The following is a 23413-nucleotide window of genomic DNA, read 5'->3' on the forward strand; positions in this document are numbered from 1 at the left end:
CCTAGTCCGGAAAAGTCAGTTTGCATCCCGGGAGAACAATCCTCGCAGTAAGTTGCAAAAACCCCCACGTCATGACACCTTTTCTCTATCTTCTTGTTATGTGACATTCATCCTCCACTGTTGCCATTTTTAATATAAAGTAGTGTAAAGTTCTTACTTATATCTGTCAGTAAACTCACCATGAAAGCACTAAAACATACTGGTGTAGTGAGTTTACATTATTCACCCAAGGAACTTTACTTATTAGAGAGTTCTGGTGGGGACACATTTCGGGCGTTGTTGTTGCACTAGTGAGCCACGGATGAGGAGATGCTGCTCCGTTATTGATTGAAGTAAAGTCTGAATGTCATTAAAACAGTTAGCTTCATCTTTTGACACTTCTTCCACTCCCGTCCTTGCACGCTACACCGCTACAACAAAGATGACGGGGAGAAGACGCTGTCCAAGTGGAGGCACGTAAATTAGAGCGGCCACAAAACGGTGCATCCTGAAGAGACTGTCAGAAAGTGACTTGAAGATGTGTAAAACATCATCTATGCAACATTTTGAGCAAAGAACCACCATTACATGTTATGTAGACCACAAGGAAGTCTTTTACATTTAGAAAATAATCATAATAATATGACTCCTTTAATGCGCCTTTTGTATGAAAATAGACCTGACTAGACCCGCTCATCGGCAGTGCGCCTTATAATCTGCTGCGCCCAATGGTCCAGAAAATACGGTGATACTCTTCGCGGAAATTTGTTCATAAGAATTAATTTGACATTTGACATTATATTTCTGTTCTTGATGCACAAACCCATTTCTCTCCATCTGTGCTGCTTATGCTGATTTTCGGTGTCCGATCCAATAGTTTGAAGAACTGAGCGGCAGCGGTCTTGGCTTTGGCGTAATCTGGAGTGAAAGATGAAGCTCTTCCCAGCGCCGTCCCACTGATTACTACAGCTGATATCACCCTGGAATATATCAGCAGTTTGTCAGGAGTCGCATCTAGCACACACACACACACACACACACACACACACACACACACACACACACACACACACACACACACACACACACACACACACACACACACACACACACACACACACACACACACACACACACACATACACTAAGATTTGAAATGACAAAAGTATTGAACCTGAAAACGATCATGTATTGCAGCCCCTCAGAGCTAACCAGGTAGCCTCCATATCGAAATGAAGCAGCGTATGCCATGAAGATGACACACTGGGACAAGCCAAAAAAGAGGCCGTAGATGTTGGCTTTCTTCTTGGCAGATTTATAAGGAGACTCAAGTTTCTGCTCGTAAGAGTCCACAAAGGAGCTCTCTTTGGCCAAACCGGCAATGGTTCTGATGTGGGCTAGAGCTTCACCAGACACCTGCAAAACACGCCATCTTAGAAAAATGAGCTGGAACTTGACATCCTGTGGGGAACACTGACCTGGCCTGCCGCCTCCATGGCTTTTTTGTCTTCACTTGCGAAACCTGTCAACATTTTGGCTTGAAAGAGTCCAGACAGCCCGATGAGAGGCAAGAAGCACATAATGACCAAAGTTAACTTCCAACTAAAGTAGAGGGCGATGATAAAAGATGCTCCGATGTTGGTCAGGGAGTTGACAATCATGCCGATCTGAGATCCTGTAGCCTGTCAAATACAAAATAATACACCCTGCCATTTATTTGCAAGCTTTCCAAACATCTATCATCCATCCATTTTCTACCGCTTGTCCCTTTCGGGTTCACAGGGCTGCTGGAGCCTATCTCAGCTGCATTGGGGCGGAAGGCGGGGTACACCCTGGACAAGTCACCACCTCATCACAGGGCCAACACAGATAGACAACATTCACAAACTAGGGACCATTTAGTGTTGCCAATCAACCTATCCCCAGGTGCATGTCTTTGAAGGTGGGAGGGGCCTATCCCCAGGTGCATGTCTTTGGAGGTGGGAGGGGCCTATCCCCAGGTGCATGTCTTTGGAGGTGGGAGGGCCTATCCCCAGGTGCATGTCTTTGGAGGTGGGAGGGCCTATCCCCAGGTGCATGTCTTTGTAGGTGGGAGGGGCCTATCCCCAGGTGCATGTCTTTGGAGGTGGGAGGGGCCTATCCCCAGGTGCATGTCTTTGGAGGTGGGAGGGGCCTATCCCCAGGTGCATGTCTTTGGAGGTGGGAGGGGCCTATCCCCAGGTGCATGTCTTTGGAGGTGGGAGGGGCCTATCCCCAGGTGCATGTCTTTGGAGGTGGGAGGGGCCTATTCCCAGGTGCATGTCTTTGGAGGTGGGAGGGGCCTATCCCCAGGTGCATGTCTTTGTAGGGGGGAGGGCCTATCCCCAGGTGCATGTCTTTGGAGGTGGGAGGGGCCTATCCCCAGGTGCATGTCTTTGGAGGTGGGAGGGGCCTATCCCCAGGTGCATGTCTTTGTTAAGTTAAGTTAAAGGTAAAGTACCAATGATTGTCACACACACACTAGATGTGGTGAAATTTGTCCTCTGCATTTGACCCATCCCCTTGTTCACCCCCTGGGAGGTGAGGGGAGCAATGGGCAGCAGCGGTGCCGCGCCCGGAAATCATTTTTAGTGATTTAATCCCCAATTCCAACCCTTGATGCTGAGTGCCAAGCAGGGAGGTAATGGGTCCCATTTTTATAGTCTTTGGTATGACTCGGCCGGGGTTTGAACTCACAACCTACCGATCTCAGGGCGGACACTCTAACCACTAGGCCACTGAGTAAGAAGCCGGAGTAGAACCCACGCAGTCACGGGGAGAACATGCAAACTCCACACAGAAAGACCCCGAGCCCAGGGATTGAACCCAGGACCTTCTTATTGTGAAGCACATGCACTAACCCCTGTTGCACCGTGCTGCCGGTTTCCAAACATCTTGAAGGTTAAACTTTTCAATTAATCATGGCCCTACAAAGTTTAATAAAAAAAAGAAGTTTTGCATTGTTTGCAGTATCGAGTACTTTATTTACTATTGTATCATCAATCAATCAACCAAACAAAGTTTACTTATATAGATAGCCCTTAATCACAAGTCTCAAAGGGCTGCACAAGCCACAACGACATCCTCGGCTCAGATCCCACATCAGGGCAAGAAAAATCTCAACCCAATGGGAACAACGAGAAACTTCAATGTTCATCATTTGACTAAGTTCAATGGTTACAAAGCTACTCTGGTGCTAGCCTAAAAATAGATGTACTGCAGACCTTGTTCTTGAAATGAACAAATGGGCTCAGAAGGGCACATGATTGCGCCCATTGTGGGCTGTGGTCCCCATTTTTAAAGGCAAACGTTTTTGTTCACATGGCTGAGTTGGATACGGTGCCAATATAAAATGGACTTTACAAAAAAAGCAAGGGAGCGTACTAAGACTAATTGGACTCTGTTCCAAAGGCTCGGTAGCAGGACAAAATAAGTAGAGTTGTTGAAATGGATCTGTATGACCACATCCACTGGACAAGCCATTTAAATGAACTGCCACCTTCGTTTAAAGCCGAGCTTGTCCTCCTTCTGAATTTTGCGATGCAAAGTCTGTAAAGGTTAATGGACACATCAACCTAAGGTGGCTGCCAGACCTGCAAATTTTCCATCGGAAAGAGAAGACAGCCATTTCATTTCAGAGGTCCAGTATGTACACTGGATGACTATTATAACTTTTAAAATACTTTGATCATATGGCGCTCTTTCTCTGAAAGGAATATTTAATCATTTTTGACCTTACAGATCGCTCCAAGTAAACAGACGACTTTTTTTTTTTTTTCCCAAAAAAATATGGTACGTTGTTTGTAACCCGAATGTAGCTTGGCTAACGCTAACACTAGCAGCCTACTAAATGCTGCATGGGAAACAATATAACACATGCTTCTATTCAAACTTGCCATTTTTGAAAATGCCATGAACGCACCACTATATGTCAGGTGATTGTCAGGCTTGTCCCTGACAGTTTGACTAGGTCAAGGTCAAGGTTCAACTTTATTGTCCCCGCGGGGAAATTTGTCTTGGGCACAGTGCATCATTGCTTTCTTAACATACACAAAAAAAACAGAACAAAAACACAAGCGCAGACACAACTACAACCAGACAACTAACATTTAAACATCAGAACATGGAGCTTGATAGACATAGATGGCACTTTGATGTAGGCATAAAATCTACAGTATGGAGATAAAGATAAAGTGCCAGTGTGCATTGCACTAGAGCTCATAGATAAAGTGATTTGTGCTAAAGTGCTTAGTTCTAAAGTGCTATGTGCTAAAAAAGTGCTAACCTATGTATTAACATTCTATTGCACCTTGTTGGTCAGCTTAATGGAGGCTGGGACAAATGATAATTTAAGGCGGTTAGATTTGCATAGTGGGACCCGGAGTCTTCTCCCTGATGGCAGGGTTCTATATTCAGGGAAGAGTGGGTGTTGTGAGTTGGAAATAATTTTCTTAGCTTTTTTCCTAACTGCCTGCTCATAGATGCTCTGTATAGGCTCATATTCTTTCCTCCCTACGATTTTCATTGCCGTTTTATGCATGCCGGCCAGTTTGCTTTTTAGCTTAATGGTTAGGTTGCCAAACCATGAGGTGATCCCGTATCTAATGATGCTCTCTACAATGGCACGGTAGAAAATCATCATGATGTGGGTGCTTACGCCGTACAATCTTAATCTTCGCAAAAAATATAGCCTCTGTTGCAGTCTATTGCACAGTTTGTCAATATGTGTCTTCCAGCAGAGAAGATTATCAATATGAATCCCTAAATATTTATATGAGGATACCTGGGTGATTTCCTGATTTTTGATGACCACTGGCTCATGGTCAGTCACTTTCCTCGGATCCAAAACCATTTCCTGTGTCTTGGTCACATTTAAAGTAAGATAGTTGGTATCACACCACCTAATAAATAGGTCTATCTCGTCTTGGTATACAGAGGGGTCCGTATCCTTGTGTAGAAGGCTTAGGAGCACGGTATCGTCCGCAAATTTCACCATATAATTGTTAGGGTGCACAGTCCTACAATCATTGGTGTACAATGTAAACAGTGTTGGTGATACAACGCAACCCTGTGGGACGCCTGTGTTGCAGTGTTTGGTGTCTGACAGTGTTCTGTTGACCTTCACTTGCTGTGTTCTCTTCGTTAAAAAAGAGTGGAACCATTTGATCAAGGTGGAGTTTACACCCATGTCTTTGAGCTTCTCCAAGAGTATGTGAATTTGCACTGTATTAAAAGCTGAGCTGAAATCAACAAATACAATTCTAGCATAAGCTTTTGTGTTCTCAAGGTGCTTGGAGATAAAGTGCAAGGTGCAAAGGATTGCATCATCAGTACTGCATTCCTGCTTGTACGCAAACTGGTACACATCTAACTTTGGCTTGACATCCTTCATGAGCAGTGACACAACAAATTTTTCAAAACATTTCATAACAATCGAAGTGAGCGCTAGAGGACGAAAGTCGTTGTTTACTGTGACACCGGGCTTTTTAGGCACTGGAGTTATTATTGACTTCTTCCACAGAGCTGGAACAGTGTGAGTGTTAAGTGACTGTTGGAATATTGGACACCATGCTGTAGTTAGTTCCTCTGCACAGCTTTTGAGCAAAAAAGCTGGGAGGCCGTCAGGGCCTGCGGCCTTGCCTGTACGTACTCTACTAAAGAGACGGCGGATGCTGGTCGGGTCGACTTCCAGGCAGCAGTTGTCATCAGTGTCTGGCAGGGACTGCAAAACACTGTCACACTCCTGAGAGAAGTTTTGATGGTCGAATCTCAAATAAAAGTCATTTAGCTCATTTGATTTTTGCTGCTCATCCAGGGTGATGATTTGTTTCTTTGCAGGGTTCATATTAGTGACTGATTTAATTGTGTCCCAAAGTTTTTTTGTATTTGACATTTGGAGATGATGTTCCATTGTTTGCCTATGTTGTTCTCTTGCATTAGTGAGAAGTTGTTTGAGTTCTTTTTGGACAACTGACAGTCCTGCTCTGTCTTTACTTCTAAAGGCCTGCTTTTTCCTATTTATGCCGTCTTTTATTTCTTTTGTTACATAGGGTTTGTTATTGGGATATGTCTTAGTTTTTCCTCTGCGTTTGTCTCTGTTTCCTGTCTTTGTTTCCTGTCAGCACTCTTATTTTGGTTATTTCCTGATTGTCTCCATGAGTGCTTTTTCCCCTCAGCTGTGGCTGATGGGCACCGGGCCACACCTGGTGTCAATCAGCCAGCTACTACTTAAACCTGCTTTGTCCTCCACTCGGTGTTGGAGTATTGTCGTGTCGTGTCGTTGTTTGCTGTATGCTGTCGTTGCTAGCTGTGTGCGTTAAGCTATTCCCTGGATCCTGACTCCTGTTCCTGCTTCCTGGTTTCTGGTTCGTGTTTTCCTTTTCTTATTTTTGAACATTAGAACCATGTTTTCCTGTACCAAGCCTGCCTCCATCTCTGCATCTTGGGGTTCGTCAACAACACACCTTGACAGTGATGGAGCAGAACGTGACATTGCTGCCTTACAGACCATTACTTCCAGGTTGGAAGGTGTTAGCATACGTGTGAATGATTGTCAATAATGCAGCACGTTTGCACTATGTTTCAAACTCATTGAATAAAAGAAAAAACACGACAGCAGTGTCATACATTCAGATACCCGCTAAGCCCATAAGATGTGTTTTTTTTCTATTCCACACTATCGAGGCCCTGTACTCACCCCCTGGATCATGGAGGCATCAGTGGCCAGTCTAGTGGTCAGAGCTCCGGGGCTGTTTCGGGGGTCATCAAACCAGCCAATCTCCTGTCTCAGCATGGCCTGGAAGCCTAATTTCCTTAAGCGCCGCGTCAGCAACTCTCCGGACTTTGCAAAGGCAAATCCCTGGAACATCAAATCTGCAGTCGAACCATATTTCTATGTCAAGCTGACATACAGTGCCAATGTTAGTGCCAACCTGTAAAAACTGCGAGAAGAAACTGGTCACTGCCACGATGCAAAACAGAAGGCATATCCCATCGATCTGCTCCCTCTGCTCACTCACATCGCCGATGGCAAATGTCTATATGCAGAACAATGCAACATCAAACAGTAAAACAGAGAATAAGTCCATCTTCTAAGAGATGCAAGAAGCCCTCACCCCGAGAATTTGGCTGAACAGGACAGCATAGATAGGGTTAACAGAGCCGTTGAGTGCAGCTCCCAGAGAGCCCAGCAGCATGTAGGGCCACTCCGACTTGTTGTACTTGAGAATCCGTGCAACTGGGGCTGTCTCCAGATGTTCGTCTTCATCTTCCTCAAAATCTGCCTGTTAAACATTCACATTAGGTTATTTCGAGTATAACACGCGTGGCCTCCTATCCAGGAGATGTCAAAAAGCCGCTGCCTGACCAGGGCTCAGAAAATCTGCAGAGACTCCTCCCACCCCCACCAAGGACTGTTTTCACTGCTGGACTCTAGAAAGAGGTTCCGCAGCCTCCGTAGCAGAACCTCCAGGTTCTGTAACAGCTTCTTCCCTCAGGCCGTAAGACTCTTGAACGCATCATAATAATCCCCTCAATTCCCCCCAAAAATGGATTAACTGGCTGGAATATAAAGACAATATAACATACATCCATAAACGTGGATGCATATGCAAAAGTGCAATATATTTATCTGTACAGTAATCTATTTATTTATATCTGCAGCTTATTGCTCTTTTATCCTGCACTACCATGAGCTAATGCAACAAAATTCTGTTCTTATCTGTACTGTAAAGTTCAAATTTGAATGACAATGAAAAGGAAGTCTAGGTCTAAGTCTTTATCCCAATCCGCATGGAGAAGCGAACCCTGGTCTTCCGCATAAGAGGCAAGTGTGCTGACCCCCGAGCTAAAAGCCCGGGTGGTTAACTCAGTGCTACTGGCTGGCCCCCGTTACACTAGTCTGATTTCCACATGACAGATAGCAAAGAAAAGCTTCATTACACTGTCTGGCATGATCTTCTGGTTGGACAAGATCCTGAAACTGTTGTATACTGTGTCAGGGCCGTAATCATTGGACAAGTTGCTCTGAGATCGCAGTCGAATTGAACTCCTGTGGGAATAAAATGGACAAAACTAAATTAACTCATTATCTGACAATATGTATTTCTTTTCGGTAGATTTTACCGCACCTTTTATTGGACCGTCTGCTGCCTTGGCTGAAATGCCTTGCTTTTAATTCAAAGTTTTCCTCCGTATTGCCACTGACGGTCACTGATAAGAGAGAATACATCATCAAATGACTGATTTTATTGGCGAAAACAAAGCAGCATCTTTTTTCTGACATTCCAATTTCACCATTAGCAGAACAGGGACCATAGAAAGAGGAAATGCAAGCTAAAGAGCAACGTAAGACTGCATGCCAACTGTGACAACGAAATGTTGGCTTTAATTTGTTGGTAGGTCACACGAAGGGAACATATTAAGAGAAATACCAGTATTTAACAGTTGAAATACCCTTAAGCACTCAGTCTCAGTCTGACAAATGTTGTTTATCCATGTGGCGCAAAGTACATTAAATGAAAACAGAATACTATTACCTGATTGAACATGGAAACTTTAGTCAGGATTCAGGAAGATTTAAGTTGACAAAGTCAGACAATAGCGCCCTCTATCTACGAGTTTTACACAATGCAGTGACCCACAAGTCAAAAAGATTGACAGAATAAGACCACGTCTACACAAGTCACATAAGCAGACATAACGTTTGAAGAAAAGATATATTGAAGGATAAGGAGTCGATGACCCTACCTGGAGCTGTGTTTGATACACCTTGGTTCTGCAGGGTGACCAGAGTAAAGTAGACACCTTTCTTTTCCAGTAGCTGGCTGTGGGTTCCTTTCTCCACAGCCTGTCCACGTTCAAATCCAATGATCACATCAGCTTTCCTGATAGTCGAAAGTCGGTGGGCTATGGAAATTGTGGTCCTGCCCTCACGCACCTGCCAACAAGAGAGGGATTTCACCACCAAAGTGTGTACGGGTGTCAAACTCAAGCCACGGGGGCTACACCTGGCCTTCCACATCGTTTTACATGGTCCGCAAAAGCCTGGAAATAAATAATGTTGATTAATGTATTCAAATTTCGACAGGAAAAGAATATCAATCGATATATTTGAAACAAGCTATTCCTAGCTTTTTTTTTTCATTGAACCCATTTTCAAACTAAATTATAGACTAGCCAAAGTAAAACATCACATTTTCACTTTGACTTCTGATTCCAAAGTAAGTTTTGCATCAGTTTGTTAATAAACACTATTATTGTTCAAAGGCAATTGGTTATTAGCGATCTAATGACATGAACATTTCATGTCACGAATATTTTGTCCAACTTTATCACGGTTAACATCATTATCATCGTAGTTTTCAATGTGCACAAAAAGTACACTGAAATATTTTATCTAGGCTGACCATATTCTGAAATCCCAAAAAGATATGTGCGTGCCAAGGCGGGCAGCACGCCAAGGCCGGGACTAGGTGAACATTTGCCAATGATACTCGAACTTGCTTTATAAATAATATTTTTTTTAAATAAAGCATTTTTTCTCCTCTGTTGACAGCAGTGTTGGCGCTAGGAATTTTCAAAATGGGGTCCCAGGTTTTTTTTGTTTGTTTGTTTACTGCCCTTTTTTGTCAAACAAAACTATGTTTTTTATGGCAAACACACAAAATATACAAAATCTTCCACCAAAAATATTTTTCAAAGTGGAATATTTGATGTGAAGTAATCGGAACCTTTGATAGGTCAATAATTCATAATAACATTGATTTTGATTCAATATTATGTTTTGAGCAATGACCGTTTGAAAGAAGAAAAAAAACAGCTTTGTTTTATTAGTCAACATTGCAACTTTTTCTAAATTACATTTCACCTTTAAGCTTTTTATTTCACTTTTGTTATGTTTTTGTTTATTTTAATAGTATTTTTAGAATGTGCCGTGGGCCTTGAAAACATTAGCTGTGGGCCGCAAATGGTAAAAAAAAAAAATTTAAAACACAAAAAGTGCGTTAACGCCAACACTGGTTGACAGTATAACAAAATAAGTCACACTTATATTCTGTAACATTCACAGTTTTGGGAAAAAAGTGCAGAGTTAGAAATATTCAAAATAACCTCTTATATATAATCTAAACATAAATAATGCCTCAAAACAAGTTAATTAAATTTAAACAAAAAACAGCAGACGAGCTCTCGCCCTGCACAGCTGTTTTGTGCTTTGTAGTGTCGATATGGGCTTGTAGATCTTTGGCCCCTTTATTTGCCACAGATATATACGTTCCTGCTTTGCACACAGTGCATTCTGCTTCCCATGTGTCACGGCCAGGATGAAAACACGAATACTTTTCCCGCAAATCATCCGTGAAGTTGCATTTACGTTTCGGCACTTCTTGTTCTCATGTCTCTCTCTCCACTCACTAGCTCTCTCGCTCCGTGTCTCTGCCCCTCCCTCACGAATGTTGCTAGTGCGCATACCTTCATTTTTTTTTAACCCCTTCTTAACTTAACTTTGGACGTACATTGAAAATACACGCAACCCTAATTCAAAATGCCGGACATTTGAGGCATTTAAGAAACCCCGCCCGGACAGCCCGGACACCCCCGCAAAAGAGGACATGTCCGGGGAAAAGAGGATGTATGGTCAGCCTATTTTAACCAAGTTTTATTGTTAAAACGTTGGTTGTATTCAGGCTAGCATTTAAGTTAGCTAGCAATTAGTGTTCTAGCTTAGACTGACCATACGTCCTCTTTTCCCCGGACATGTCCTCTTTTACGGGGCTGTCCAGGCTGTCCGGGCGGGGTTTCTTAAATGCCTCAAATGTCCGGTATTTTGAGTTAGGGTTGCGTGTATTTTCAATGTACGTCCAGGGTTAAGAAGGGATTAAAAACAAAACAAATTGTGAAGGTGTGCGCACTAGCAACATTCATGAGGGAGGGGCAGAGACAGAGAGCGAGAGAGCAAGACAGTCGGGAGACAGACAGGACACAAGAGAGAAGCCGAAACGTAAATGTAACTTCACTGATGATTTGCGGGAAAAGTATCTGTGTTTTCGTCCTGGCCGTGACACATGGAAAGCAGAATGCTCTGTGTGCAAAGCAGGAACGTATATATCTGTGGCAAATAAAGGGGCCACAGATCTACAAGCCCATATGACACTACAAAGGGCAAAACAGCTGTGCAGGGCGAGAGCTCATCTGCTGTTTTTTGTTTAAATTTAATTAACTTGTTTTGAGGCATTATTTATGTTTAGATTATATACCAGAGGTTATTTTGAATATTTCTACCTCTGCACTTTTTTCCAAAACTGTGAATGTTACAGAATATAAGTGTGACTTATTTTGTTATACTGTCAAGCAGTGTTGGCATTAACGCACTTTGTGTGTCTTTTTAACGCATTGAAATCAGAAAGGACCATTTCCGGCCCACAGCTAATGTTTTAAAGGCCCACGGCACATTGTAAAAATACTATTAAAATAAACAAAAACATAACAAAAGTGAAATAAAAAAGCTTAAAGGTGAAATGTAATTTAGAAACAGTTGCAATGTTGACTAATAAAACAAAGCTGTTTTTTCCTCTTTCAAACGGTCATTGCTCAAAACATAATATTGAATCAAAATCAATGTTATTATGAATTATTGACCTATCAAAGGTTTGGATTACTTCACATCCATCCATCCATCCATTTTCTACCGCTTATTCCCATCAAATATTCAATTAAAAAAAATATTTTTGGTGGAAGATTTTGCATATTTTGTGTGTTTGCCATAAAAAACATAGTTTTGTTTGACAAAAAAACAAACAAACAAAAAAACAACATAAAAAAACTAAAACATTTTGAAATGAGGAATAGATCCGAAGTTGATGTAGACTCCAGAGATTTAAGCGTTAAATATAAAATGTATGTATGCCCTGGCACACCATTATCATCATTTCATGACCCAAGCAAAACACTTTTTACAGGTTTATACTGAAATAAATACACCTACAACTTATTAAATAAAAACATAGAAAAAACTACCAGCAGCGATAAAGTTTAGATCCATGAAGGAAAGAAGAAAGTGAATGAATGTTTATAACTGAATACATTTACATATGTATACACATTTGTTTTCTTTTGTATAATTTTTTTTTAATGAATTAAGTAACGTTTATGACAACCTTTTTCCAAAACACAATATAGAATGTGAGATACAACAGGATAATGCATACATTTGTCATTTGTTTTCAAAACACTTACAAAAAAGTGGGACCCCAAAAATTTACTGTGGGACCCCATTTTTATGACTTGATGGGGTCCCTGGGACCCCATTTTGAAAATTCCTAGCGCCAACACTGCTGTCAACAGAGGAGAAAAAATGTTTTATTTAAATAAATATATTATTTATAAAGCAAGTTCGAGTATCATTGGCAAATGTTCACCTAGTCCCGGCCTTGGCGTGCTGCCCGCCTTTGCACGCATAGAATATGGTCAGCCTATTCTAGCTTCTTCTCTAGGAAATGGGTAGAATCAGTAAGTGTGTGTGCTAATTAATCGCAGTTTGACAATAATTCAAATTGGAAACATCATTAATAACTATCTGGAATTTGAACACGGTTTGTCATCATACCGGTAAACGTCACATACCTATTGTGTAATAATCAGTCCCTCCAGGATTTTGCGGGTTCTTTGTGATTGTCATAGCCTAAAATGCCTAAGTTCGCTGCTGGATTTTCAAAAAGTTGCTGCAAAATCGCCCCTAGAGACAGCATTGGTTAGACAGTTGTGTTGCGTTTGAGTGCTGCTGGGACAAAATCCATCCATCCATTTTCTACAGCTTGTCCCTTTCGGGGTCGCGGGGGGTGCTGGAGCCTATCTCAGCTGCATTCGGGCGGAAGGCGGGGTACACCCTGGACAAGTCGCCACCTCATCACAGAGCCAACACAAATAGATAACATTCACACACTATAGGGACCATTTAGTGTTGCCAATCAACCTATCCCCAGGTGCATGTCTTAGGAGGTGGGAGGGACCTATTCCCAGGTGCATGTCTTTGGAGGTGGGAAGAAGCCGGAGTACCAGGAGAGAACCTACGCAGTCACGGGGAGAACATGCAAACTCCACACAGAAAGATCCCGAGCCCAGGATCGAACCCAGTACCTTCGTATTGTGAGGCACACATACTAACCCCTGTTCCACTGTGCTGCCCTGGGACAAAATCAATTGCTGAAAATGTGGATGATTAACTAAAATGTACAGGGAGATTGCGGGGATCAGGCAAAGTTGCAAAGCCAGCCATAATTTGCAGGAATCAGTTGTATTTCCTTGAATTCCTGCAATCGCAACATTGCGGAATCCTTGAAGCAACCCTCTGAGGGTCTCGTGACAGAGAAAGATTTTGACGCCCCTGGTTTACAGCGAGTAAATCGCATACCTTGTCCAAAGCCATCTGCACAACAGCTTCACTTTCGTTATCCAAGGCTGATGTGGCCATATCCAGGAGCAGGATCTTGGGGTTACGGACCAGAGCTCGAGCAATAGCAATCCTCTGCTTCTGTCCACCACTCATCTGACCGCCACCTTCGCCCACCAGAGTGTCAAATTTCTGCAAAATAAGTCGCTGCAAGATCAAAGCTTCCTAAATTGCACAAACACACCCACAAACACTGTAAGGGGACTGCTAAGCACGGTTCAACTGCATAAACCTAAGGAACTAAAAACCTTGGAAGCCAATTATGCGTTTTAGATAAATGAATTTCAGTCTGAATGTGGCTGGATTAAAGTATTTACACTAATACAAGTCTGATCATGGGGTAGTGCTTTTAGCCTACTCAGTGGCCAAGTGGTTAGAGTGTCCGCCCTGAGCTCGGTAAGTTGTGAGTTCAAACCCCGGCCAAATACTATAAAAATGGGAGCCATTACCTTCCTGCTTGGCACTCAACATCAAGGGTTGGAATTGGGGGTTAAATCACCAAAAATGATTCCCGGGCGCGGCACCACTGCTGCCCACTGCTCCCCTCACCTCCCAGGGGGTGGAACAAGGGGATGGGTCAAATGCAGAGGACACATTTCACCACACCTAGTGTGTGTGACAATCATTGGTACTTTAACTTAACTTAACTCAGCGTTTCTCAAAGTGTGGGGCGCGCCCCACTGGTGGGGGATAGAGACATGACAGGTGGGGCGCGAGGAACGGGAGGAAATGTCACTTTAAATTTTTTTTTATTTTTGTTATATTCTTAGATATTTTTTTTTTACTATGTTTTCATTTTCTATACACACTGTAAATCACTTTGTGTTTCTGTCTGTGAAATCCGCTATAAAAATAAATGTAAATTACTTATTTTTCCTGTAGGCTTTAAATTTCTAGGTAGGAGCGAAAGTTTGACAGACATAGCAACAGTAACTAATGGGGGCGGGGCTAAGCGGAACAAACTTTTGCGCGGATGGGTAGCAGGCTAATCAATATCCACTCATCGGGCAGAGAGCTGTGTCCATTCTTCTCCCCTTTGCCACATCTTATCTGTGTGAGATAGGCTTTTCAGCTGTTGCTTCACTCAAAACGAAGTACAGGTCTCAGCTGAACATTAAGCATGACTTAAGAGTGGCAGTGTCAAGCCTGCAACCCCCATTTGAAAAGCTGTGCAGTGCAAAACAGGCTCATTGCAGCCACTAATGCTGGAGTACTGTAAAACTCATGTTCACCACCCTGTCTTGCCAAATGCATAGCTCCTCCTTTTTTTTTTGCAAAGATTGCAAAGTGGCACTTTTATTTTATTTATTATTAAACTTGATGCAAGTTTTTTGATTTATTATTGAACTTGATGCAAGTTATAACACTTTTATTTGATTTATTATTGAACTTGATGCAAGTTATAACACTTTTATTTGATATATCATTGAACTTGATGCAAGTTATAACACTTTTGTTTTATTTATTATTGAACTTGATGCAAGTTATTTTATTTATTATTGAACTTGATGCAAGTTATACCACAGCTGCACAGTTATTTTATTTATTATTGAACTTGATGCAAGTTATACCACAGCTGCACAGTTATTTTATTTATTATTGAACTTGATGTTATTTTATGTTATTGAGTTTGAATGTATACAACTTGATGTTACTTGATGTTCAATAAATTTGAAAATGTTAAGCTTGGTATTAGCGTTCTGTTGGGGCGATGGGGGCAGGTGGGGCTTGAAAACTCCCCCTTGTCCAAAGTGGGGGATGACAAAAAAACTTTGAGAACCACTGACTTAACTTAAAAGTTTGAGGAATTTTAAATATTTGATTATTAACAACTTAGCACATTTGATTTCACTACTGGTTAAATTCAAAGCACTTTCATGGTGGTACAAGAAACCAAGACTGTATTATCAGTTCGAAAAAAAATGTATGTGTCACGATAATCTTAAAGTTGGCTGAGCTCAATATGGCTGTCTTCAGAATCCGGTGGGATTCGCCAGGATGCGTCACCAGATAGATAATGATCCTTCCGCTTGTTCACATATGGAAACTTTTTTACAGCATTTACTTTATCTTTTTAGTCAAGTTTGATGTCATTTTGGTGCTGCATCAGAGCCGAGAACCTCACAAACGTTGGTTACGTCTTTTTTTTATGTGGAAAAAGTCGCAAATAAGAAATTTGTTTTGTTCACTACTATATATCATCACATTCTCTATTAAAAAAAACCAAAAAAAAACGCAACAGATTCGGCTGATGGTGGACTATAGACAAAATCGAAGGAATCAGCCCCAGAGCTCAGTATAAATTGTTATTGCATAGCTCAATAAATCCGGCTAAAAAAGTGAATGTGAGACCAATAAGGCCACATTGATGCCATAGTTTTCTGCATAACAATCTGAACTGTGCAATATCCTTAGCCCAAATATTCAACAGTTGGCTGAAAATGAAACATTGCAGGAATATTTTGGTAAATATGCACACCTAAATGAACCTTTTCCAGGGCCACAAAGGTACAGGTACAAGTCAAAGTCAATCATGTGTATAAAGCCATCATCAGCCCTTTGAGACACTTGTGATTTAGGGCTATATAAATAAACATTGATTGATTGATTGATTGATCATAGCGCTAAAAGTGCAAGGATTTTCCCCAACATACCTGTGGAAGATCCATAATAAAATTATAGGCATTAGCCTCTTTGGTTGCCTGGATTATTTCCTCCGTGGTCACTCCAGGTTTCCCAAAGCGGATGTTTTCTGCAATTGTTGTTGCAAACAGCACCGGCTCTTGTTCTACAATGCCAATAAGAGACCGAAGCCACTTCATGTTTAAGCTTCGGATGTCATGACCATCCAAAGTCACCTACAGTCAAAGTTTTAAATGTGTTTTTACACAAAAGTTGTTCAATCTTCCACTTACATTTAGCATTTTATGTAAAAAAAACCTAACCTTTCCGTGCTTTGGGTCATAAAACCTTTGGATGAGTTGGACTGCCGTGCTTTTTCCTGATCCGCTCGGACCAACAAAAGCAGTGGTTTCACTTGCTTTCACCTGCATGCTTAGATCATTTAAAATCTGAAAAAGGGTTCTCTACTGTAGTTATATAAATGATACATGAAGCCTACATTAGATTTTTGTGGTTGGAACAACTTTTACCTTGACCTCAGGTCGAGATGGGTAGTAGAATGAGACGTTATGGAACTCGATATCACCTTTCACTCTGTCTAATTTATAGCCATCATCTGAAAAACAGTTGATTTGGGGTTCCTGCAAACACAAAATGATGGAAGGTATTGTGTGAATCCTGAGCAAACCAAGCAATAGAATCTTAAAGTGACTGAGGGGATAGTCATAGTATGCAGTGATGTTAAAGCCATGGTTTCTGAGAAAATAGAATAGAACTTAGTTCACATAGCTGACTTTAAGCAACCATTGTTAGTTCAATCGTATTTCAATGCTCGATCCACAACCCCTAGACTTCAGCCAGCTTCAGAACCCCAATGCAATGGAAATAATAATTAAATTGGAAGCTGATTATACCCTGTCGATTGTTTCAAAGATGGTCTTTGCAGCTGCCCGGCCTGAAGCAAAGGCCTCTAAGCAAGGTGAGGCCTGACCCAGATTCATGGCTGCTATAAGTACGCCAAAAAACACCTGAAAAGGTCAACAGTATTTAGATTGGGGTCTCTAAAAAAAGGTAAAATACCTCTTTTTTCTTTGACGCACCTGAATAAGAGTCCCAGGTGAGAGCTCCTGGGTGTCGATAACCAGCTTTGATCCGTACCAAAAAGCCAAAGCATAACAAAAGAAAATGATGCACCACAGATATCCTTGGAAGACTCCAATGATGGCCCCTTTTTTGACTCCCCAGTTCTGAGCTTCCACAAGGTTTTGGTCATACCTGGAAACGTTATACTTCTCAACTTCACGTGCATTTGAAAGACTATGGTGAAAAGTGACTCAAGTACCTTTCAGTCTCCTTCTCCTCCCCACCAAACGCTGCCACTGTTCTGATGGCTGACAACACTTCGTCAGCCACAGCTCCCGCCTTTGCATAGGCCTTCAGCTCTCGTCCTGTTAGCTTTGCCACAGCCTACAAAAAAAATCACACCGAAAATGTAAAGCGTACTTTAAAGAGATAATAAGTCAGTGTATGCGGTGTTTGAGTCACAACTGCACCATCGCCATCAGTCCAGCAGCTACTCCAATCAGGGGGCTCACGGCAATGACAACCAATGTCAGCTTCCAGCCGCCAATGAAGCCCACCATGAAGCCAAACACAAAGGTGGAGATCCTCTCAATGAAGATAGACGCTTGGTCGGCGATGGCGTGATTGAGCTTGTTAATATCACTGAAAGGGAGCAAAACAACAAGCTGTGTAAAGCATACCGTACATACTGACATCAGCCTGTTGGGCAAGTAAACGCCTCACTCAGATAATCTGGTGTTCAGTTCGCCAACCGAGTTGCAGTCAAACCATCCGATCTCCATTTGCATTACTTTTCGGAAATAAGTCTTGCGGATTCTTTGAGTCTGTCTTGCAGCGGCCAAAACCCAGAGGACAATCTGGAGGATTGGAAAATACATTTTAGGTCAGATACAGTCATGACATTTGTGCTTGATTCAGAGGGCAGAGTGTACTCACTTGAAAATAACAAAGAAACAGAACACCTAGTCCAATTCCAATGTAGTAATATGCAAACATGGTCATCTGTGCTTCAATATCCACCCTGTCAAAAAAGTGCAATTCATAACTTATAGTACCCCGATTACACCAAACTGACTTTTAAATGGTTAACTATTTGTGGTCACTGTTTGTGAGCACCAAAAATGAGAAAAATCTATAATCGCCACCCACAGTAAATTGACTCACCCACAGTAAATTGACTCACTCACAGTAAATTGACTCACCCACAGTAAATTGACTCACCCCACAGTAAATTGACTCACCCCTCAGTAAATTAACTCACCTACAGTAAATTGACTCACCCCACAGTAAATTGACTCACCCCTCAGTAAATTAACTCACCTACAGTAAATTGACTCACCCACAGTAAATTGACTCACTCACAGTAAATTGACTCACCCACAGTAAATTGACTCACACATAGTAAATTGACTCACCCACAGTAAATAGTGACGTTTTCAGCAGGTTGATAAATGGATCCATTTGTCCAGTGGATAGTGTTTTGGTCACATGTTTTATTCGGGTCTTTCAGTTCTTGAACCTCCAGCTCGTACGCCACAAACGTGTTGGTCATCATGCCGTACACCAGGAGCATAAGAGGGGCAGCAGCACCGTGTATGAGGGCGCACACGCTCCCCACCGCCATCATGACAACCTCTCTCCAGGTGGCAAATCGGAACTGTGTTGCAGAAATTTCCCAAATACTCTTACGACATTTGTGATAGGATTTGAAGTGGATGAGATATACAGACATCATTATTTATACCATGGCCACATTTTGAGTTGTAATGAATTTGTAATCGTTTATTTTTGTTGAAAAAGACACAAATACACTAAATGGCAAAAGACTTGTGCGTAGATATTGATGATGACTGAAATTTGATAATGAGTGTTAAATTCTTTATCACAATTTTGCACAGGCTTTTGTCACTGTCTTGTGTCATTTCAGCTAAAAACAAAAACAAATCAATTATACCTTCTACCATTCAATTATAATTTTGCTGGGTTAATATCCAGTCATATTGATTGATTTTATGTAGTGTTTTCTACCAGCTGAAAGTATCCAACATCCAGCGTGTTGTCTTCTTTTTTCTCCTTCTTTCCATCCCTGTTAAGCATTCAATTAGAATAGCAAGTAAACACAATGCGGTCTTTATTTGGCTTCCATAATATCTTCATCTCACAGTGTGAACTTACCCTTTCTTTTGGTTTTCTACAAACAAAAACATCTCTCTTTAGTTTAAAATTAAAACAGCACAAATGTTGTACTTGTTCCGTTTTGTTTTTGTGTTTTTGCTTCAATACAATGTTACTCACCTCCGTGATGTGGTTTAATCTTCACGGTTTTCTTCATGTTTTCTGTTCTGAATAGGAAAAAACAAAGAATTCCCATGTTTAATCGTATTTTAAAATGAAAATGAAAAAATAGAGGCATCTTTATGTTCTGTAAACACCACAACAAAAGCATGCACCGTTCCAAATGTTTTATTTTAATTGAAAACAACTTTATTTATGAAGCATCTTAAACCAAAGCGTTGTGCCGTGATGTGAGGTGTACAAAACCTCTGGAAAATTCATACAAAAAAACAAAAATGATTGCTAAACAGTAAAATGCATAAAATAAAGTCATAAAATAACAATAACAAATCAGTCAGTGCCTCATAAGCAGGGGTCCCCAAACTTTTTGACTCGGGGGCTGCATTGGGTTAAAACAATATGTGTATATATATATATATATATATATATATATATATATATATATATATATATATATATATATATATATATATATATATATATATATATATATATATATATATATATATATACTACCGGTCAAAAGTTTGGGGTCACATTAAAATGTCCTTATTTTTGAAAGAAAAGCACTGTACTTTTCAATGAAGATAACTTTAAACTAGTCTTAACTTTAAAGAAATACACTCTATACATTGCTAATGTGGTAAATGACTATTCTAGCTGCAAATGTCTGGTTTTTGGTGCAATATCTACATAGGTGTATAGAGGCCCATTTCCAGCAACTATCACTCCAGTGTTCTAATGGTACAATGTGTTTGCTCATTAGCTCAGAAGGCTAATTGATGATTAGAAAACCCTTGTGCAATCATGTTCACACATCTGAAAACAGTTTAGCTCGTTACAGAAGCTACAAAACTGACATTCCTTTGAGCAGATTGAGTTTGTGGAGCATCACATTTGTGGGGTCAATTAAACGCTCAAAATGGCCAGAAAAAGAGAACTTTCATCTGAAACTCGACAGTCTATTCTTGTTCTTAGAAATGAAGGCTATTCCACTAAATTGTTTGGGTGACCCCAAACTTTTGAACGGTAGTGTATATATTAGATAGATATATAGCGCCCTTTCCGCGCGCGCAAGGATGTCACGTTATCGATGAGAAAATGCATTTTTAGACAATATGATTTGCCTGAGCGGCTAGGAGACACCGTGAGTAGCAAGCGGTACAAAGTGGATAAGAAAAGACAGAAATAATTTTTTTTTTTTTTTTTTTTAATACTTGGGACTTCCCGGGGGCCTGATTTTGGACGCTGGCGGGCCGAATCCGGCTGTAGTTTGGGGACCCCTGCTCATAAGGGTTTAAGCCACCTAGTTATGTTTACTTCTTCCATTTCAGTCATTAATTTACTACTTGCTCCATTTCTTAGATGAGTTATAATTTGGCTTGCGTTCACAAAGTGTTCCTTTTTAAGAATCCACTCTGTAGTTGTTGTCAAGAAAAATATCGACCTGCCAATTAAAACAAATCCAATAATAATGTAATTGAAATTATTACAAATCAATGGAATACCAAAATGTACATTACCTGAACGCGGCCACTCTTAGTCAATGTGTGCTTTCTTCACAAATAACTCCTAAAGGACTTAATCAGGAAACCTACGCCCCTCCTCTACTATTATCTATAGCCCCATTAAAGTGATAAGGTCCAAGTCAACATCGTGACATCTAACAGATGTATTTCTAAGACAAACATTCTTCTAAAAATCATTTGAATGTATATGTTTACAGCTGGCCATGTAAATGTTCTTACATGTAATACAAACCCAGTGGAAACATTTAATATCATGATAAGGTAACAAACCACACTTTTCAATTTATGAATTTGTTTTACTCGTTATCAGAGGTGATTGTAAAAAAAGGGTTTAATGACCGCAAGGACATTAGTTGTGGTCTGGAAGTGCACACACAGGAATGCAGATCTTTAACTATGTGAAATAATGTTTTACTTTGGCCATTTAACAGCAAATCATAATGACAACATTCAGTTATTTTTTGGTTTTTAATCGAGCAAAAAGTCAAGCCCCACTTACTTTACCAATGTAAAAAAAACAAAAAACTTTATAAATATTTTATCCTGGGCACATGCAGATTACACTCCTAATTTATAACATAACTTGATGTATTTGCTATTATTTATGTGACATTCATCACATGGTGGTACTGTTATTAAATCTCAAAGTAGACCTTTACTTCAAATTTCTCACACAACTCAATGTGCTCACACACTGGAACTTTATCACTGACAACTTTGGTACACACCTCAAGGGAACCGTCAAGAACATGTTTGTCAAACTAGAGCAAGTTTGGTTGAAAAACTTGCAACACGTCTTTATTGACTGCCAATTAGTCTGTGACCATCTGTTTGGTGGTTATACAACTTTAAGGATATGGGTATTATTGTACATGTAGACAGAAAAAAGACAAACGTGAAAAAAAAAGTGTGCAAGCATGTATTCCAAAGTATTTTGAAGATAACCACAAATGTACATTTACAGTCATAGAACTCCCCCCCACCCCCAAAAAAATACAAAATGTAGTAAACAAATTTAATCATAAGAAGCTGTTAAAATAGAATCATTAGATTAGTAATTTTCTTTTATTTGTTTTTTCTCTAACATTAATTCATATGAATGGATAAATACAAGAAGAAAAATGTAGAACTATTTTAAATAATGATTTATTTGCCAATCGCCTGTTCAGATATGTGTTTTATATTAAATAAAGATGATTTATTTTTTTATTTTTTTTTATTTCTGTCTTGCCTCTGGTGAGGGTGGTCGCATTTTTTTCCGCTCCTTTTTTCTCCCAGCTTGCTCTCTTTGCTTTGTCTTGTCTGAACTTTTTTGAAGCCTCTTTCTTTGCGCTGTCCTCCAAATCTAAACATCAGACATGGAAATGATCAGCTGGACTCTCGACGCAATTGACAAAATCTTTTCGACGAGGAGAAGGGGTTCGGGGGAGCCTGGCTGCCCTGATGCAACCATTGCTGCGGGGTACGTGAGAGATTCCTGGGATAAATGGAGAATCATGTGCCTCTCAGTCCTTTCCATCAAGGACGTGGAAGACATCTACCTATTTGGAACCGTGATCGCGGGGCACCTGCTGATTGGGCTGGGCGTTGCTCTGGTGTATCGTCAAATTCGTAAGACGATGGCAGCCACTCAAGGAGCCCAAAGGCTGTTCGTCGCAATGGAAGGTTTGGGCCAGGCTGTGGGATCACAGACTGTGGCGATTTCTGAACTGAATCGCTAGATGGATCACATCATGGAGAAGTTTGCTGAAAAGGAAAAATTGAATATGAGAGCAGCCAGCATGGACGAATAGAACAGACAAGTCATTGTATTGTCTGCTCGCGGAAAACAAACATCCTAATCTACTATTTGACTCCCTCGAATGGCCTTGACGCTGTGAACAACAGGAACAGGCTGTTCTGAAAACACCCCCGAGGACACCTTAATGATGGACGCTTTTGACCTCCCTCCCTCCCTCCTCAACGACACCTGGAGTAGAGATGCGCGGTTTGCGGACACAACCGTGGAGTCCGCGGATAAACCGCGGGTCGGGCGGGTGACATGACGAAAAAAATAGATTTTAAATAGATTCGGGCGGGTGGCGGTTGAACCAATTCGGAAATATATATACATAGTTAAATGTTGCAGGGCGCATTTTAGAGGCCAGGCGCTCTAAAACATAAACATAGGGAAACATAAACATGACTGTTGTCATCAGATAGAAGTGGAGGACATGTTTATTACTTTGTAGGAAATACTATAGAGAAATACTGGGAAATACTAGAAAATAAGTAAGTGAAAGAGAAGGTTAGGTTAGCAGTGGAAGATTTTTTAGTATTGCAGTCAGAACACCTACAAAGCAATATATACATGTTTAAAAAAGACACAAAGGAATATAGAGTAGGTTCCATCTCCATACCACAAGGTGGCGCTAATGCACACTACAAGGTTGCTTGCCAA

General features: G+C 40.8%; 1 protein-coding gene across 1 annotated transcript in view; it reads right to left on the bottom strand.

The window, feature by feature from the left end:
• The window catches only part of abcb11a (ATP-binding cassette, sub-family B (MDR/TAP), member 11a), a 36760-nt gene extending 17279 nt beyond the window's left edge, over positions 1–19481 (bottom strand). Inside the window, exons 1-23 of the mRNA XM_062068797.1 lie at positions 19445–19481; positions 19325–19340; positions 19178–19235; positions 18565–18806; positions 18086–18170; positions 17873–18006; positions 17620–17791; positions 17409–17533; positions 17167–17341; positions 16981–17094; positions 16597–16707; positions 16390–16515; positions 16099–16302; positions 13406–13576; positions 8746–8935; positions 8127–8208; positions 7939–8047; positions 7113–7280; positions 6930–7034; positions 6695–6856; positions 1458–1661; positions 1154–1395; positions 803–959 (exon numbers count right to left, since the gene is read on the bottom strand). Of these exons, the coding sequence (XP_061924781.1) occupies positions 803–959; positions 1154–1395; positions 1458–1661; positions 6695–6856; positions 6930–7034; positions 7113–7280; positions 7939–8047; positions 8127–8208; positions 8746–8935; positions 13406–13576; positions 16099–16302; positions 16390–16515; positions 16597–16707; positions 16981–17094; positions 17167–17341; positions 17409–17533; positions 17620–17791; positions 17873–18006; positions 18086–18170; positions 18565–18806; positions 19178–19235; positions 19325–19340; positions 19445–19481 (3189 nt within the window). The remainder of the gene's footprint in view (positions 1–802; positions 960–1153; positions 1396–1457; positions 1662–6694; positions 6857–6929; positions 7035–7112; positions 7281–7938; positions 8048–8126; positions 8209–8745; positions 8936–13405; positions 13577–16098; positions 16303–16389; positions 16516–16596; positions 16708–16980; positions 17095–17166; positions 17342–17408; positions 17534–17619; positions 17792–17872; positions 18007–18085; positions 18171–18564; positions 18807–19177; positions 19236–19324; positions 19341–19444) is intronic.
• Positions 19482–23413: the final 3932 nt, after the last annotated feature.

This window comes from Entelurus aequoreus, linkage group LG14 (assembly GCF_033978785.1).
Source record: "Entelurus aequoreus isolate RoL-2023_Sb linkage group LG14, RoL_Eaeq_v1.1, whole genome shotgun sequence".
NCBI lineage: Eukaryota > Metazoa > Chordata > Actinopteri > Syngnathiformes > Syngnathidae > Entelurus > Entelurus aequoreus.